Source organism: Labrus bergylta, chromosome 16 (genome assembly GCF_963930695.1).
Source record: "Labrus bergylta chromosome 16, fLabBer1.1, whole genome shotgun sequence".
Classification (NCBI taxonomy): domain Eukaryota; kingdom Metazoa; phylum Chordata; class Actinopteri; order Labriformes; family Labridae; genus Labrus; species Labrus bergylta.
The window spans coordinates 14,694,102-14,712,660 of record NC_089210.1 but is presented as its reverse complement, the minus strand read 5'-3'; the positions used below and the strand labels follow the sequence as shown (position 1 = coordinate 14,712,660).

Below are 18,559 nucleotides of genomic sequence, written 5' to 3'. Positions count from 1 at the left end.
GTTTGATGGTAATCTTGGACACACTTCCCTGACGGAACACACAATTGATACAGGTCAGGAAAAGCCAATAAATCTCCCTCCCTACCGCAGCTCTCCTGCGAAGAAAAGACTTGTAGAAGAACAGGTAGAGCAGATGTTGAAAGACGGAATCATTGAGCAGTCTACCAGCCCCTGGGCTGCCCCAGTTGTGATCGTTAACAGACCTGACAGGGACCCAAGATTCTGTGTGGACTATAGAGGTTTGAACCAGGTCACACAAAAGGACTCTTACCCCCTGCCTCGTATTGACGAGTCGCTTGATTTTCTGGCAAGAGGGCAGTTCATCACAACACTGGATTTGGCTCGTGGATATTGGCAGGTGGCAGTTGCAGAGGAATCCAGATCAAAAACAGCCTTCATATCACACTGTGGCCTTTTTCAGTTTTGTGTCCTCCCCTTTGGTCTCTGCAACGCACCAGCCACATTTCAAAGACTAATGAACAGTGTACTTGCTGGTCTCATCTACAAGACATGTGCAGTGTATCTCGATGATATTGTTATTGCTTCTCCCACCTTCGAAGAGCACCTGACTGATCTCGAGGAAGTGCTCAAAAGACTCAAAGCCACTGGTCTGTCTCTGAAACTAAAGAAATGTCAGTTCTGTCTGAGTGAGCTGACCTTCCTAGGCTACCGCATCACGCCCTCAGGCATAAAACCCGATATGGAAAAAATCAAAGCAGTAATGGACTTTGAGAATCCATCCACTGTGAAACAAGTCAGACAATTCCTCGGACTGACGGGATACTATCGTCGTTTTGTTCAGGATTATGCACGCCATGCTGAGCCTCTTCATGCGCTCACAAGGAAGGACACAACTTTTCACTGGAATGATAAATGTCAGGAATCCATGGACATTCTGAAAAAATCTGTTACATCAGCACCTGTCTTACGGTTTCCTGATTTCACTTGTCCATTTTTCATTCATGCTGATGCTTGCGACCTTGGCCTGGGTGCAGCCCTGATGCAGAAAGACGAGGAAGGTCGTGAGGTTGTTGTGGCTTATGCAAGTCGCTCCCTGCACAAAGCTGAAAAGCCCTACTCTACACCGGAGAAAGAGTGTTTAGCTGTGATTTGGGCTTTTGAACATTTCAGGCCTTATGTGGAGGGCCTCCACGTGACTATCTTCACAGACCACAGCAGCCTCCGGTGGTTAATGTCCTGGCCTAACCCCTCTGGCCGCCTTGCACGGTGGTCCTTAAGACTTCAAGATTTTGACTTCACTATTGTGCACAAGCCTGGTACACATAACAATGTGCCAGATGCATTGTCTCGCAACCCCTTACCCCATTCCGACAATGCCCCCACAGATATCCTACCAGACTACGCTGTCATTGGCAGTCTGGATCTTCGCAACCTGCCACCTGTGTTGTTGCTTTCGGATCGTTCTCATGTAAAGCACCTACAGCTGGATGACCCAGTAACAGGTCAACTTCTCCAAGGTCTTGAAAAAGACGGTCATGTGGACACAGATGAAAGTGGCCCTCATCAGTATGTCGTTTATGACGGCCTGCTGTACTACAAAGACCCAAAATCAAAATGTGGTTTGCATCCATTAAAGGACCTGAAACTCTATGCCCCCACATTGAGCCATGGCACCTTGCTCAATTATTACCACGACCACCCCACTGCTGGTCATCTTGGTGTTTCAAAGACTCTTGCAAGGCTGCGTTTCAGATTTTTCTGGCCAAAAATGGCTGCAGATGTGAAGCGATATGTCACCTCCTGTTCAGTGTGTCAGCTCACCAAGCCGTGTCAGAGAAAACCGGCTTGTCTCATGGTTCCCATCTTGCCTCAGAAGCCCTGGGAGTACACAGGAGTTGATTTTGTTGGACCGTTGCCCTGCACTGCATCCGGAAATGCTTACTTGCTAGTCTTTATTGACTATTTTTCCAAATGGATTGAGGTGTGTGCAGTCAGAGAAGCAACAGCGCAAGTAACAGCCTCAAAGTTTGTCAGCGAGGTGTTTTCCAGGCATGGTGCCCCGACTTACCTTATCTCTGACAGAGGTATGCCTTTTGTGAGTAGGTTGTTTGAGCATGTTGTTTCAACCATTGGGACTGTGCACAGGCTCACCACAGCTTACCACCCTCAAACGAATGCCACGGAACGTGTTAATCGAACTCTAAAAACTGCTATACGAGCTTATGTTGGTGACAAGCACACATCATGGGACAAGTTTCTTCCCCAGATCTGCTTTGCACTCCGTACAGCCCCCCACAAGAGCACTGGACTCAGCCCTTCAATGATGCTGTATGGTCGAGAGCTGGACACACCACTCGACCTCATAACACAACCATCCTGTGACGGTGTGGATGAGCCCAGCATCCTCTACCCGGAGACTCTCAGAGCCTCCCTCAAGGAAGCACATGACCATGCCAGAGCAGCTCTTGACCACAGTCATAACAGACAAAAACATTACTATGACTTGAGACGTCGTCAGGCTACCTTTGCTGTGGGTGACCTTGTTAGAGTGAAATCCCACCCCAGGTCTGACGCACAGTCTAACTTTACGGCTAAACTTGCACCCCTGTTCACAGGCCCACTACGTGTTAGTCAGAAGCTGGGTGAGGTAAACTACAGACTGTCTAACCTGGACACTGGTACTGATGCTGTAGTGAACTTGCAACCTTTCCACACGTGGGACTCTTCTTCCTCCAACAGGCGCGATGTTCCGGTGACTGAGGAGCAGCATGACCCTGAGGCCTTGGACAATGATTTGCCTCACGCCCAGACTGACCTGAAGCTGACCTCACTGCTGCAGACATGTACTATGACACTACTATGACTGTAGTTGCGTCTGACCCTGACCCTGACTGTACAGGACGATACAACTTCAGACCAAGACCCTGCCCACGAATCACATCTGGCTGGTCAGGCAGCAGATGGACAAACTCTTACCATACTGACAGACTTGACTTGAAGTAGGCAGTCAGTTTGTTATGTTATGTGAAAAAAAAAACAGCAAGCAGAAGTGTTAAAAGTCAAAATCTGCATTCCTCTGTTAATATGTTTCGTTTACTATACTGTTTCTGATGTTTATCCTGCTTATGTGGTTCAGGTTTTGCCACAGGTTGAGATTCTTATGTGCTTTAATTGAGAAATACTCTAATTCTTTTATTCCCGGCAGAATTGTTCTTTGGGTTTCTGTGAGGAACATGTGTAGAGAATGGAAAACTAGGAAAATAGGGATTTTGCACTATTCTTTTACTGTAACACTGTATAGTGTGTTTTGTTTTTCAATTTATATTCTGTTTGCTGATATGTATATCAGTATGCTGAACATTATCTCTTTCCCTGAGTGTATCTGCTAACTTTTCATTAAGTCTATGTGTAGCAGTATGTAAAATTGCAGGTTGGTTGCTTCTTCGGCTGTGTGCGGCTGGGGACAGCCTTCTTTTCACCAGGGGGGAATATGTAACAGTCAGAATATATTAGTAGTACCAAATAGCGCCACAAGGTGGTGTCTCTGTTTTGTTTAAGTGTGTGGGTGAGAAAGTCTATCTATGTCAGTCATCTTGTATGTCGATCACGAGAGGACTCTCCAAAAACTCTAGTGACGAGTTGGTGCAGGATAATAGCCTATTTTTACCTGTCATGTGTGATCAGGATATATAGTGCCGTGCTGACCTGGCTTTGTATGGTCCGTTTAGTAAAACAGAATAAAAGTGCCGTGTGGAAATCCCCAACTTTGTCGTCTGTTTAACTGATGCTAACCAGCTATCTCGGGACTTATTGCCAACTAGCTACACCTCCTGTACCAAGCAGCGTTACAAGCTCACAGTACATGTCAGAGCAAATGAGAATCATGAGGTCGAAGGAACTGCCCAAGGAGCTCAGAGACAGAATTGTGGCAAGGCACAGATCTGGTCAAGGTTACAAAAGAATTTCTGCAGCACTCAAGGTTCCTAAGAGCACAGTGGCCTCCATAATCCTTAAATGGAAGAAGTTTGGGACGACCAGAACTCTTCCTAGACCTGGCCGTCCAGCCAAACTGAGCAATCGTGGGAGAAGAGCCTTGGTGAGAGAGGTAAAGAAGAACCCAAAGATCACTGTGGCTGAGCTCCAGAGATGCAGTAGGGAGATGGGAGAAAGTTCCACAAAGTCAACTATCACTGCAGCCCTCCACCAGTCGGGGCTTTATGGCAGAGTGGCCCGACGGAAGCCTCTCCTCAGTGCAAGACATATGAAAGCCTGCATAGAGTTTGCCAAAAAACACATGAAGGACTCCCAGACTATGAGAAGGAAGATTCTCTGGTCTGATGAGACCAAGATTGAACTTTTTGGCTTTAATTCTAAGCGGTATGTGTGGAGAAAACCAGGCACTGCTCATCACCTGCCCAATACAATCCCAACAGTGAAACATGGTGGTGGCAGCATCATGCTATGGGGGTGTTTTTCAGCTGCAGGGACAGGACGACTGGTTGCAATTGAAGGAAAGATGAATGCGGCCAAGTACAGAGATATCCTGGAAGAAAACCTCTTCCAGAGTGCTCAGGACCTCAGACTGGGCCGAAGGTTCACCTTCCAACAAGACAATGACCCTAAGCACACAGCTAAAATAACAAAGGAGTGGCTTCGGAACAACTCTGTGACCATTCTTGACTGGCCCAGCCAGAGCCCTGACCTAAACCCAATTGAGCATCTCTGGAGAGACCTGAAAATGGCTGTCCACCAACGTTCATCATCCAACCTGACAGAACTGGAGAGGATCTGCAAGGAAGAATGGCAGAGGATCCCCAAATCCAGGTGTGAAAAACTTGTTGCATCATTCCCAAGAAGACTCATGGCTGTACTAGCTCAAAAGGGTGCTTCTACTCAATACTGAGCAAAGGGTCTGAATACTTATGACCATGTGATATTTCAGTTTTTCTTTTTTAATAAATTTGCAAAAATTTGTACATTTCTGTTTTTTTTCTGTCAAGATGGGGTGCTGAGTGTACATTAATGAGAAAAAAAAAGAACTTTTTTGATTTTAGCAAATGGCTGCAATGAAACGAAGAGTGAAAAATGTAAAGGGGTCTGAATACTTTCCGTACCCACTGTATATAGTCACTTCTCTGATAGACTTCAACCTTTCAGAGCCGTGGGTAGAAGAAGGCCCAAATAATCTGATCTGCCCACCTTTAAGGTAAATTAGACAGAATGTACAATATTTCGTGTGTTTACAGGCAAAGTTAAGCACAGAGATATTCCTGTTATTCCATTTAATAATAATAATAATAATAATGTAATACAATTTCTTCTCATATTTGAATAATAATACAAATGTGTTTGTTTTTTGTGGAAAACACTGATCAGAAAAACAGTTGATTAAACAGAAAAAAATGACACATCAATACACATCACCCCCGACAAAACCTACAATATTATATTTCACCAGGGAATGCAAATAACGGGGTTGCGTCACAAAGAAAAGTTGATTTACCTGCAGCAGGCAAAGAAGAAATCAAGAAGAAACAAACTATTGGAGAGAATAAAGCAATACATTTTATTTAATGTTGTATTTGTTTATGTAAATGAACTTTCTGCAGAATATTTCTATTTCTAAGTGTCTATACCATTCTGTAAAGCTTTTTTAAAAAAATATAATTTTGGAAATTTGAGCCTTACCCAGGGTCAAGCAAAGGTGTCCCTGTTGTATGCTCTTCATGGCTGTGACACAACGCTCTGTATTCCTATCAGTGACAGCACAGACACAGAAAACTGCCAAGGGGAATAAAACACAGAATACTCATCCTAGTGGTCCTTCCTGGAACATTGTCTTGTTATCTTGGTTGTCATATTTTTAAGCTGGAAGTATAGAGCAGTGGAACTAAGCATTTCAATAATACAGAGTAATAAGTGCAAAAAATGGCATACCAAAACAGCAAAATGGTCAATATAATAATATTGTATTCTTTTTGTAACTCCTAGTCTCCTCTTCCTCTTCCCCTGTGGATCTTATAGTGTTGGATCCTGTCAGTCCCAGCGGAATGCTTTAGTCAGAATTGCAAATGAACCAGTTGGCTATTGACATGTCAGCATAAAAACTAGGTTGTGTTGAATTTTGTCATTTGTTGGTCAGGAAGTATTCAGAAGATATATCAGAGTTTTTTGCAGCTGCTTCTGGTTGATTAGAGCTACTGAGAGCAATTGCTTAAAAAACATCAAAGAGCTGGACATTTTTTTTAGACTACAGGTTAGACTGCATTAGTTTAGACTACAGTATATGACTATAACAGTTCCCTTGGGTTTTTTGCTATGAGCCAATATTTTCACAATAAAAACATAATTTTTCAATCAAAATGTGAAATACTCACAAGTGAAAATCATTTAAGAGCATTACAGAGACACCTCATATTACAAGCTCTTATATGTAACATGATAATGATGAGCAACCTATGGCACTGACTACTATTTTTATTTGTGTATTGATGGAAAGCCAATTTGATACTTACTCATGTCTTTATCTGTTTCATATTAATTTCCTTTTGACAGAAAAGCATTATGCATGATATGTCCTTTCATTCATAGGATTCACCAAACATTTTTACATTTCTTTCAAGGGCCTACAACGTTATACGACAGAGCCACGTTAAGGATACAAGATTAATCTTGTAAATTTCCGAGAATAAAGTTGTATATTTACGAAAATAAAGTCATACATTTACGACAATAATTTCATAAATTTACGAAAATGATGTCGTTATTCATATCAGAGCAGCAGCAGCCTGTTCTCAAATGACAAACATAGAGCATCTTATTATACTTTAGTAAATGTTTCACAAATAAGGAAAGTCTACTTCCTTGTGTAGTCGGTAAAAAACAGTTATTTCAAGAGACGTTTTCACTTCAACTTGCAAGGCCTTGTTTATATATAAAATGATGAACAGGACACAAACTGTCTCTGCACATGAGACACTTTAACAAGGCTAACTGATAACAGACACAAATATTTGTGTTGGTGCTTTACTTATGCAGATATGAAACTACACATGCTTTTGGCACATCATCATCTTCACGTTGTCATAAAATATCAGCACCCTGAAAAGATACTGCAAGAAACTGTGGCTTTTCCGATTAAAGAACCACACTGACTTGGAGGATATGTCTTATTGCAGTCAGTGGAGAATGGGAAACATAGCTCCAACCTTGGCTCCGAATGAAGCAATTGGTGATCTTGCTTACTTATCAATACAAATCAAGACGATTCAAAAGGACATCTTTTGTTATAATGTGGGCTATTCCCTAGTCTTACAAACTACATGTGCCCTAACTTTTCTGATACTAAAAACCGCTGAGTGTGGGCAAGACGGATCAGAACCAGTGATTAGCAAGTCAGGAAGAATAAAATAGAAATGCAGATTTCCTTCTAGAATTCTACAATTCACTTAGCAGACGCTTTTATCCAAAGCTGCGAACAACTAAGTGTAAGAACAACACAAGCAAGGATCTAGAAAGGAGAAAACAACGTCAGAGGACATTTAAGGACTGCAGGTCACTGGAAGTGAAGTCATTTTGAGCCTTTTTTTTAAAGATCCTTATACCTAAAAATTATAACCATTATAACCTTATAACTACATCTGATGTCAAAAATACATTTATGAAGCCATTATCCATATCCCCTCATCATCTATCATATCAATAGAAAGGTTATGTATTGACACAATGGAGCAGGTCTGGGTCATAATGCGTGTTTGGTTCCGTCTCCATCGGAGTTGATAGGTTTTTACTTTATTCAATGTGTGTGCTTCCACTGGCTCCGCTGTGCTGCGTCTCCAGAGCCCTCCGTAGCAGATATACAAGGCCTCAGTTTTTGCCAGATGTCAGCGCATCAATTTACCACGGAACAGATCAATCGAGTAAAAGAGTGGCAGGGATTATATACACAGAAAACCAGGGGATAACGAGACACAGCAGGTCAGGAAAGAACAAGGCGGGAAAGCATGAAAAGCAGCATCTGTAAGAACGACACAAAGATATGTACAAAATAAAACAGGAAATTACAATAATCATGGACAGAAACAAATCATGTTCTTAGGTTACTTTATGGGATGTGTCAGAAATGAGTGAAGATTCTCCTTCAATTAAGTGAACCAAATATTAATTAGTGAATCTGTGCAAAAAAATGTTTTTTTAATCTCTCAATTTCAAATAAGTGAAATTAGTTTTTTTTCTTCTTTAAATAGAATAAAGCTGAAAAAATGTTAACCATTTTTTACAACTATATATTCAATATAAAGGATGTTTTCTAATAAAGTGATACAGTCCACTATGGATACAAACTAAAATTCTGTTAGCTTGTTGTGAGGAGGAATATACTTTACGTCTGAAAATATTTCAGGTGCCCTTTGAAAAGTGTTAAATACAAGTGCATAATACTGATTAATGTATGTTACATGAAAACTAAAAATACTTGCCTTAAGAAATCCTGTGTTCCAATGACTTCACATGGAGTACAGTGCAGTCAGGAGAGTATTCACACATCTCTAGAATGTAAGCAGCGTCTGACATCTTATGGACATAAACTGTAATTACAGTCTGCAGTTTTCAAATCTGCAAAGCGAAGACAGCAATAATTGTTCAAAATGATCAATACGTGCTGTTCCATCAAAGCCAGGCCCTGATAACATCTATAGCCACCACTCTAACTCTCCTGCTTTATCTATCATTACATTTCTGAAGCAATTTGCTTTAAGACTATCATGAATATTTGAGGTCAAAATGTTTATTACTGACTATGAAACACCAGTTTATAGTACTAAAATACTCAGATATTCAAAACCAGATTACTAAGCTATGAGCAAAAGGTCACCTCAGCAGTACCTGGGAAGTGACCTGGAACCTCTCCAGCTACCACACCAACTTCCATATTATGGTCGGCACAGGAACTTGAACAGGTGACTCTTCGGTTCCCAACCCAAGTTCCTACAGAATGAGCTACTGTCGCTCATTACATCTATCCCTATATGACAGCTGTAATGTTCCCAAGCTTTATGAAAAGCTTGGGGGGCATTGTGCTAACCTTCCACATCCTCTGCCAACTCCATCAATGCTGTGTGCTTGTGGGAATAAAATGATAATACCTACATGTCTTTGGCAATTTTTTTTTTGCACTACCCAATATGCAGTTGGGTTAGGGTTTTCCGAGACGCGTGCTGAGCAACTGACCAATAACGACAGAGCGGATCGGCAGACCAATCAGAGCAGACTTGGCCCATGTGGGGTCTAACAGTGGGGGCTCAACAGAGCGTAGCTGACGGACTCAGAGCGTAGAGGGATTTAGGATTAGATCTAAACAATGACTAGCGCACAGTCTTGCATGCATGGCGGAAATGCATTAAGGGCAAATAATATCATAATTTCCATAAATGCCATCAGTTGTTTCAGTAAGTGGTTTTACATTTTCATAGTCATCTTCTTCTTCACTGGTTTCTTCTTCCTCTTGTCTGTTTTCATCTTCACTGAAACAGACCCCCTTGTCCATTCTCAAACGTGAATTTAGGCCTACTTCTTCAGAATCATGATCATCAAATCGCTCTGGTTCCTCATAAATATTGTCCTCATCCACTGTTTCCTCTTTGAGATTCTTCTTGGTTTCCATTGAATTTATATTTACATAATCATCTTCATCATCTTTGCAATACTTTCCCACTCTGACAGCCACTGAAACAGAAGTATTGGAACAATGTGTGAGTTATGAAAGATCTTTGGAGAAAGTGTGTATTCAAAATTGTAAAACTGTGTGTCTTGGTGTGTACATTTGTTGTGGACAAGGGTTGGCTGCTTTGCTCGTTTTCTTCTCCTGCAGACCAGACAGACCACCAGCAGCAGCAGCAGCAGCAGCAGCAGGAAGCCAGCAGCTACTGAGGACACCATCAGCAACAGAGACACTGAGAGGGAAAAGCATTTGATTCATTTATCGTACAAGTACATGTTTAACCTCTCACCATTGCCTAGTGAAATGCACTTCTGATATATAACCCCCAGATGTATCATTTCTTAACCAAGCATCACATGAACAAACCTAATTTGATTTCAGTATAATTGAAAGACTGGAATTCCAACTCACTTTCACCAACCAGCAAGAAATCTGGTCATTTTGATTTATGACCAAACACTGCCAATACTGCACTTAGAAGGTTGTGTTCTTTATGAATATGGGCATTTTAAAGGACCCATATCATGTTTTTTTCTGGTTTTATATGCCCTTTAGTGTGTTTTCCAAGTGTCCTGTGCATGTTTAGGCACATCTATGTGTAAAAATTCAAAGTCCGCAGAAACGCGGCTTCTACGTCCTCCTGTTAGCTGTAGCATTAGCTGCATCTAACGCTCGATTCTAGCCCCCCTCGATAAAAATTTGTCAGTGCGGTGTCATTGTCAGTGTGAGATCACTGATATAAGTCCATTGGTTCGTTGTGGCAAGCCCTGCAGCTCATGTTGAAATTTCCGAGACGCTTGCTGAGCAACTGACCAATAACGACAGAGCGGATCGGCAGACCAATCAGAGCAGACTTGGCCCATGTGGGGTCTAACAGTGTGGGCTCAACAGAGTGTAGCTGACGGACTCAGAGCGGAGAGGGAGCAAGGAGGAGCAGTACATGAAAACAGACACTTTTTTCGGACTTTAGCTATTGTGAACATACAAAAGTAGGTACATAGATTAAATATATGAACCCCAAAAAGGGCATAATATGGGCTCTTTAAGACAATGAGACTGATGATATTTTAAACTGTTTTTAAAGCTTCACTTGATTGTTGTCTACTTGTTGTTATTAGTCTGCTTAGCTTTGCATTTTGTTGCACTGGTGCTTTTACACAAATGAAGGGAGATAAAGAGAGATCACACAGCTCGTAAAGATTTTGTTAAGGTAAAATATAACTTTACTCATCAGTGGTTTTGTTCATGTAAAAATATGAAACTTAATGCTCCCACCTACTTACATTTAATGATAACGCTGATTGGTCCAGTCTCAGTAGAATTAAATCTCCTTGTAGACAGTTCGACCTCATACACACAGCTGTAGTTGCCCTGGTGTTCATAATCAGCTACAGGGAAGTCAAAGGAGGCCGAGTGGTTGACTGTTCGCTTTGCGGCAACAATGGTTGAGTCAGAGGAGATGAGAAAGAACTGGCCCTCAGGATAGCTGCAGTTAATGGAGCAGATGAGGACAAAGCGGTAACCCCTGGTGACCTCTGCACCTTTAGGACGCCAGACCAGCCTTCTGTTAGGAGATGTGAGAGAGATACTCGGCTGTTGCAGTCTCACTGGTTTCAAAAGGGTGAGATGAAGAAAATATAATACAACAGGATTTATTTACAGAAAAGATAAGATCTAGATCCAACAAATCAATCAATCAATCAATCCAAATTTGTATAGCGCCAAACATTATCTCGAGACACTTAACAAAAGAGCAAGTAAAAGACCTTATTCAGATTGTGAGTACATATTAAAGAAAGATAAATCTAAAAACAATAAACATCATTGAAAAAGTAAGTCTAAAAGTAAGTCCAGTCTGCATTGGAGCAAGCCTCGATTTAACATGAACTGGATGACTGAGAACCTACACAGACAACATTGAAAACAAGAAACTAAATAAAATAACTTATATTGTATGTTTAGAAAAGTATTTACAAATCAACATGTTAAAGAGACTGACTTTTGTCCTTACCAGTGATGGAGAGTCTGAGTGGGTCACTTAGGACGGAGGCGAAATTTTGACTTGAAATGCTTTTCTTGTACTGACACTGATAGGATCCATCATTTTCAAAGTCAACTTGAATAATGTTGAACGTAGCAGAGTTGGAACTTGGTGTTTGGGTCACTGTGAATGAGCCTGGGATTTTCTGAAGAGTGAATGTGCCACCTAGAAGCTCAGCTGTGATGGAACAAATGATGACGATATCCTGACCCCAGGTAACCTCACCAACAGGTATCATGGAGATGCTGGGCTTAGGGAGGCTAACTGAAAAAAAACAACAATACTTTGGTGATACAGTTCTCTTAATTTATCTTCAATCTGACAAGAATATGCCTATGTTTTTCAGATCGTATTCAGCATATTCTGGCAAGCCACATTCATCAGAAGTATATAGAATACACCAACTATCAAATAATCATCTGGTTAACTTGTTTTGTATAATCAAACCGGATGTATTGAATAAAGGACAAACTATTTTATATCTTTATAAATAAACAAATACATTTAAAAAGTATGTTTAATCATGGTACTTGCTTTATTTGAGTTTTATTATAACTTTCCTTCCTCTGAGCTTAAAAGTGTTGTTAACTTTGATGATACCACTACCACATATCCTGCTAGTCACAGCAAACTTCTGGCACCAAATGAAGAGGAGCAGGAAAGGGTTTGAACCTCACAAATACACGAAGTGCCAGTGAACACAGCAACCCAAATAACAGACGCTCTGCTATTGCTATAACACATACCGTATATTTGTGGTTAAGAGTTATGTATTTTGTATTTTGTTAATGTACTATAAATTCTGTTGAGTTTCAAGTGAACATTTGTCTTAGTTAGAAATACTCTTGGCATTTATTGAATGTATGTCCCCACTTAATCCAATTGAGGCTGTTGGGCCACGCAGGCTTAGGACAGTCAAACAATGGACTTGGGCCTGCACCTCTGTAAAAGCCTCATTTGAGTTATTCACTGAGATCACAAAGAGGCCTAAAAGGACTCTTAATCCCAGAATCCCCTGCGGTACTTCACACCTACGCGTGAAGTAAGGGGGGGACCGGAACCTCTCTCTCCTCATTGGAGGGGACCTGAGGTAGACCCCCCATGGAGCAGGCCAGGCTACAAAGCTCCAAGACTTCCATTGTTTTTCGTCTTTCCACGCGCTGACTTCTGGTGCTCGGAGACCCAAGCTTATCTCCTGTTTCCTGCAACAATCTTCCTTTGTTTTAAATTTTTGGCGCGCAGGTAATCCGCGGCCGGCAGTGTTCTAAATTCCGAGCTCGGATTGTCCAGTGAACGCATCTCAGTTTCTCGGAGAGCGTCAGATTATAACAGATTATCAGAAAGATAATGGTCTTATTCCGTCCTGCAACGAAAGGACATCAACGGACATCTTTCCACTCGACGGAGAACCAACGAAGCCGCTCTCGCCGTAAGGGACCCTCGCCGCCATCAGACGCCTCTGCCCCAGGACGGACAGAAGATCTGCTCCATCGCCGGACTCTTTTCCTCTCACCAATCGCGGCCAAAGCGATTCACAAGTGAGGCTTAATTAGGTCTGGGCAGAATTAGCTTTAGAGAGTGTTTTTAACAATTGTTGATCAAAGCAGAAACTGTAATTTTTATCTTTGTTGGACCGCTGCGTCCTGAGTTTTAACTGTTAAAACTCTTGTTGTTGTTTCGGACCGCTGCGTCCTATATGTGTTTAGCGTAACAGCGTTATAACCGGGTATTACTCTTCTGATCAGAAAGGCCAGTGTAAGCTGTATTAACTTGAATCCGGCTATTGGTTTGTTTCTGTGAATGAAGGGAATTACTCCGAGTTGTGACGCGGGAGTCGGACTGTGATCCGGCCTCTTCAGGCACGCATTTCTCTTTTATTCTCTTTTATCCTCTTTTATTTCCCCTTGTACGAACATACACACACACATATTCCTGTGTAAACGTACATCTGTAGACCAACTCCACCACCGCGCCATTACGCACAGAGATCTATACACTCGCGGCTATCCAGACGCCTCAGAGACACCGATCGTGTAGGGCCGAACTCGGTCTCTTTTAGACCTTAAGGCCACATTTAGGCCTTTGTTAGGTGTGCGCCATTGGAAGGGCGACCACGTGGGACGAAGTAATCTCCCCCCCCCTTTTCTCTCCCTTTCATCCACACACGCACGCACCCAGGTCTTTGTTCGGTTTGCGCCATCGAGAACGACCACGTGGGTACGAAGCCATCTTCCCCCCCTTTTTTCTTCCCCTCTCTCTCACACACACACACACACACACCTACATTCACACCCCTTCCACAAGCCTTTGCTTGATAATGTTTGTTGCTTAGACTAGTTTATAATAGTTATTTGCTTAATTAAGTTCATTGATTTTGGATTGATGTTGCTTTGTTTAAATAAATTCTGTTTTAATTTAAGAGAGCAGTTGTTTGTGATTACTGGTGTATTTGCATTGTGATATAAGCTGGGTGCGAAGGCTTTGTGTACGGATTTCATGCCTTCAATTTATTAAATATAGTTATTCATTATTAATAATATTAGTAATTAAATAACTAATTTGAGACTGATTTGAGTGATATTTTGGTTATATTTACCTGATTACAGGTTGGTGCCCCAAAACGAGATTAAACATAGTTTAATGATATTTTATTTATATTATTAATAATTAAGTATAATTATTAAAGAATATAACCAAAGTTGACTTGATACAACCCCAACAATGCATTGAAGTTGTGTGTGAAATGTGATAAGAAGTAATTTTTACATTAATGGTGGTAAATGGACTTGAGACTCGCAAAGTCTTTCTAGTCTTCTGACAACTCAAAGCACTTTTACACTGCAGGGGCTGTATTCACAAAATCTCTTAAGTACTAAGAGTTGCTCCTTGTGACAGAATTCTTAGAACGTTTTTAGAATTGTGACATTTCCTAAGAATTTTCCCTCAAAGTTAAGACTAGATCCTTGTTAAAAAAGGAAAGTTATTCACGCAGTGTCTTAGCCCTTAAGAGAGCTCCTAAGGCTACAAACTGTTAAGGAGTAGTGAGGAGGACTTTTAACAGGTTTAAGAGTTTTTTCAAGCAGAGGAGAAAATGGAAACATGTTCTGCAAACACTCCATGAAGAATATTCGTTTTCAATCATTGTTTGGCCGAAGAGACAAAAATGATATGTGCAGACATTTAATAAATCCATCTGTGACTTCTTTCAGTGCAAAGTGAGACATGTATGTTGAGTTTGTCTACATGTGGTTACCTCCACAGGTGCATCCAATCACTAATTAAGGACCTTCACATGTTGATATAACAATCAGCATGTAAAGAGGCTGCTGCACAAGTGGGCATGTGATTTCAAACATTTTGTAGGCTATATATTTTTAAAGTATATTTATCCCACGGAGATGTTCATTTCTTAGTGATCATAATTACACAATGGGCCCAATCGATTTCACTGTCTATGGCCATTATCACTAAGACAGCACAGTTTTTTCTCCATTTATTAGATCAACCAATGACAGCTTCTGAAAGAAATGTGTCATATCTAGCAACGGAGTCAACCACGCCTCCTCATTAAGACAAAAGTTTCCGTCTCTTCCTTGCCCAGAGTTGCTCTGAGAATGTTCCTAAATCATTCCTAGGCTAAAATTCCTTGCTTTGAGTTTTTAGTGTAAGTTAGGAGCTCTCTGAGAGGATTCTCAGAATGTTTGTGAATACAGGCGCAGAACTCCCGGTAGAGAGATGACCAAATCAGCCACTGAGCCACAGTCGTCCTTGAAATAAATGTAAGCAATATTAATAATAATAATGAATGAGAAAGTAAACCTATGAGTAAAAAGCAGCTTCTCTTTGATGATAACACTGCATTACCATGAATGATTACACTGACTTTATCTTTGTTGAGTTGATGAGACTCAGCATTTTCACAACTTCATCAATATTTAAAATATTAAAAACTATGCTCACCAGAACAGATCACACCAGCATCCTCATTGTGTTGACAGTTGTGTTCCCCCATTTCTTTGGACTGACACTCAGTTAGAAAACGTTCACTTCCTGAACAGGCCACATCATCCAGCAAGATTGGGTCAGCTCCTTCACCAAAACTGGCACTTCCAGGAGCACTCAGTGCCTTCCCACAGTTCAGCTGTCTGCACACCACCTCAGCATCTCTTAAGTCCCAGTCATCATCACATACTGTTCCCCAGGTACTGCCATTGAAGAGTTCAACTCTTCCAGAGCACTGAGTAGATCCAGCTAATCTGATCTGAGTACCTGAGAATTGATCACAGTAGAAAAAACATTTCTGGATGAAACATGCCTTTCTTTTCTTACTGGGTCATTTGAAAAACTGATTTGAAGATAAATGCAGAAAAACATTTTGATTTATTTAGAAATATTGTATCAACAAATCACGATTATCATTCTGCTCTTAAATTTAAAGAGCATGCGGCAGTGTGTGGTTACCAGCTTTTACATGTGAAAAAGTTCCTACAGGCTGCACAGACCCACAATGACAAAAACAGGTTGATTTCAAAAAGCACACTTGATTTTTCAAAACATTTGTTACAAAAAGGTTCTTACCTGAGCAGACCACGCCAGCATCCTCACTGTGTTCACAGTTGTGTTTTCCCATTTCTCTGGATTGACACTCAGTTAAAGAACGTTCACTTCCTGAACAGGCCACATCATCCAGCAAGATTGGGTCAGCTCCTTCACCAAAACTGCCACTTCCAGGAGCACTCAGTGCCTTCCCACAGCTCAGCTGTCTGCACACCACCTCAGCATCTCTTAAGTCCCAGTCATCATCACATACTGTTCCCCAGGTACTGCCATTGAAGAGTTCAACTCTTCCAGAGCACTGAGTAGATCCAGCTAATCTGATCTGAACTCCTAAATAAAACACATAGAAGAACAAGCACACAAAAAACATTTTTTTTGTCATTTCAAAAACTGCTTCTGAAAGACACCTTTGACAGATGTTATTTAAATGGTAAATGGACTTGAGTTTATATAGCACTTCTCTAGTCTTCAGACTACTCAAAGTATTTTTACTCTGCATGTCACACCCACCCATTCACACACTGATGGTAGTGGTTGCTATGTAGTATCATCCATCAGAAGTAACTAATCCATTCATATACTGCCACTGAAGCAGCAGGAGCAATGCAGGGTTAAGTGTCTTGCCCACAGACACATCGGACATGTTGCCCAGCTGGGGATCGAACCCTCAACCTTCTGGTTGAAAGACGACTACTCTACCAACTGAACTGGAAAGGCTACACATACACAGATTCAAACAAGAGAAAGTACAATTTTGCCTTGTAAGTCTGAATCAGCGTTCTCGTGCTCGGCCAACGACTCCAACTGAGCCACAACCCACCAAAACATTGTTCTAATTCCAGCTAAACTAGCCCAATTGATCTGATCTGACCACCCTTCAGGCACATAAGACTTAATACAGGCTATGGTATCGTTGTGGAAATGAAGCAATTTTAGAAAATTGGACTGACCTGCAGCAGGCAAAGAAGAGGTCCAGAGTACAGAGACTATAGAAGAGAAGAAAGTTACAATAAGTGCAGAAATATAAATGTCCTTTTTCCATCTAACTCTCTCTGTATATTTGAATTAATTGAGTATAATAAAGTATAATGTCATAACCATTCTGTTAACCTGCTTTCAAATGTTGAATCTTGGAACATTCTTCTTACCCAGGGTCAAGTAAAGGTTTTTCTGTTGTATGCTCCTCATGGCTGATGCATAGGGTGCTTGTATCATTATCGGTGAAAGGACAGACCGAAAAATGACTTTAAAAAAGCCTGCAGACGCATTTAACCCTGCTTGTCTTTTTTCTGAAATACTTCCTCTTTACAGTGCTGATGTTTTTTTTAAACAAAAAAGTTCAGCAGCACTCAGCAGAACTCAGCTGCTTAAATTGGAACCGCTGCTGCACAGAGACAGCAAAGTTGTCACAAAAAAAATATTTTCAGTTCTAGGGCTTAATTTTATAAGCATGCTGTTGTGAGGGTTGTAGATAAACCAATTGGTCTTTCTCAGCTCTGGTGGGGCTATCCTTGTTAAGTAATGTATTAAATTCATGTTAGGGTATTCAGTTACCACTTCCTGTTTTTACTTGGTTATTTTTGTCACTTGGTCCCTTGTGTGCAGCCTTTCTTCCTTCTCTGGCTTTAACCCCCGGAGCCATAATCTCTGCATTTCAAGTCTCTTATCTCCTTGTTCTTCTTAAGAGTTTGTATTTTATAGTCCTGGTCTAAAAAAACTGTTTGAAATATGTATTAAGTACGAAAGCATTAGCTGATGCTGCCATGACAAACACACTTCAAGTGATAAAAGGACATCCCATGTGTCTATAGTGACATATTGTCTTGTTAGTTTTCACCTTGCATAGGTATCTCCGTTCATCTTTGGTAGGACGGACTAAAGACACAAGCCTTGAGAGTGGGCAGGAGGCATGGATGCAACTTAAGAGACCTGGGTCCTTTCCGAATAGCCACAGATCAGTAGGATGTGCAAACTTTTCAGTAGGGAGTTTCAGTAGACTGAACCCTTGTGGTCATTCAGTGGTCATTTTTTGGGTCCACCTCAGTAGACTGAACATTTCAGCATGGATACTAACTTCCGGGTTTTATGCGTATGGATTGGATACATCGTTTCAGGAAATGAATTGTATTTTACCACCCACAATGCTGTGTGAAAATAAACATAAAATGTCACTTTACGTGCGCCTCCAAATCAAAACAAACGAGCGTGGATTAATTGAATCAATTTTTAATCTAGAGTTAAAGTCCTGACTGAAATCACTACTTTTAATAAACAACAAAAAA

The 18,559-nt window shown here is 41.0% G+C and overlaps 1 protein-coding gene across 3 annotated transcripts; it reads right to left on the bottom strand.

Annotated features, from left to right (window-relative positions):
* Window positions 1-5,228: 5,228 nt before the first annotated feature.
* LOC109995761 (uncharacterized) lies at window positions 5,229-17,682 on the bottom strand. 3 transcript variants are annotated; one of them, XR_010668878.1, is made up of 9 exons: window positions 17,426-17,680; window positions 17,228-17,263; window positions 16,299-16,607; window positions 15,681-15,989; window positions 11,691-11,984; window positions 10,963-11,286; window positions 9,780-9,911; window positions 8,845-9,684; window positions 5,229-8,574 (listed from the first exon to the last, which is right to left on the bottom strand). XR_010668878.1 is itself a non-coding variant. In XM_029280369.2 (9 exons), the coding sequence occupies exons 1-9, from the start codon at window positions 17,490-17,492 to the stop codon at window positions 8,569-8,571; spliced, it is 1,740 nt and encodes a 579-aa protein (XP_029136202.2). In that variant the 5' UTR covers window positions 17,493-17,682; the 3' UTR covers window positions 5,229-8,568. The 3 variants fall into 3 exon arrangements, 2 of the variants coding, with proteins under 2 accessions (XP_029136202.2, XP_020505252.2); XM_029280369.2 differs by having other exon boundaries at window positions 9,422-9,684; window positions 17,426-17,682; XM_020649596.3 differs by having other exon boundaries at window positions 5,229-9,684.
* Window positions 17,683-18,559: the final 877 nt, after the last annotated feature.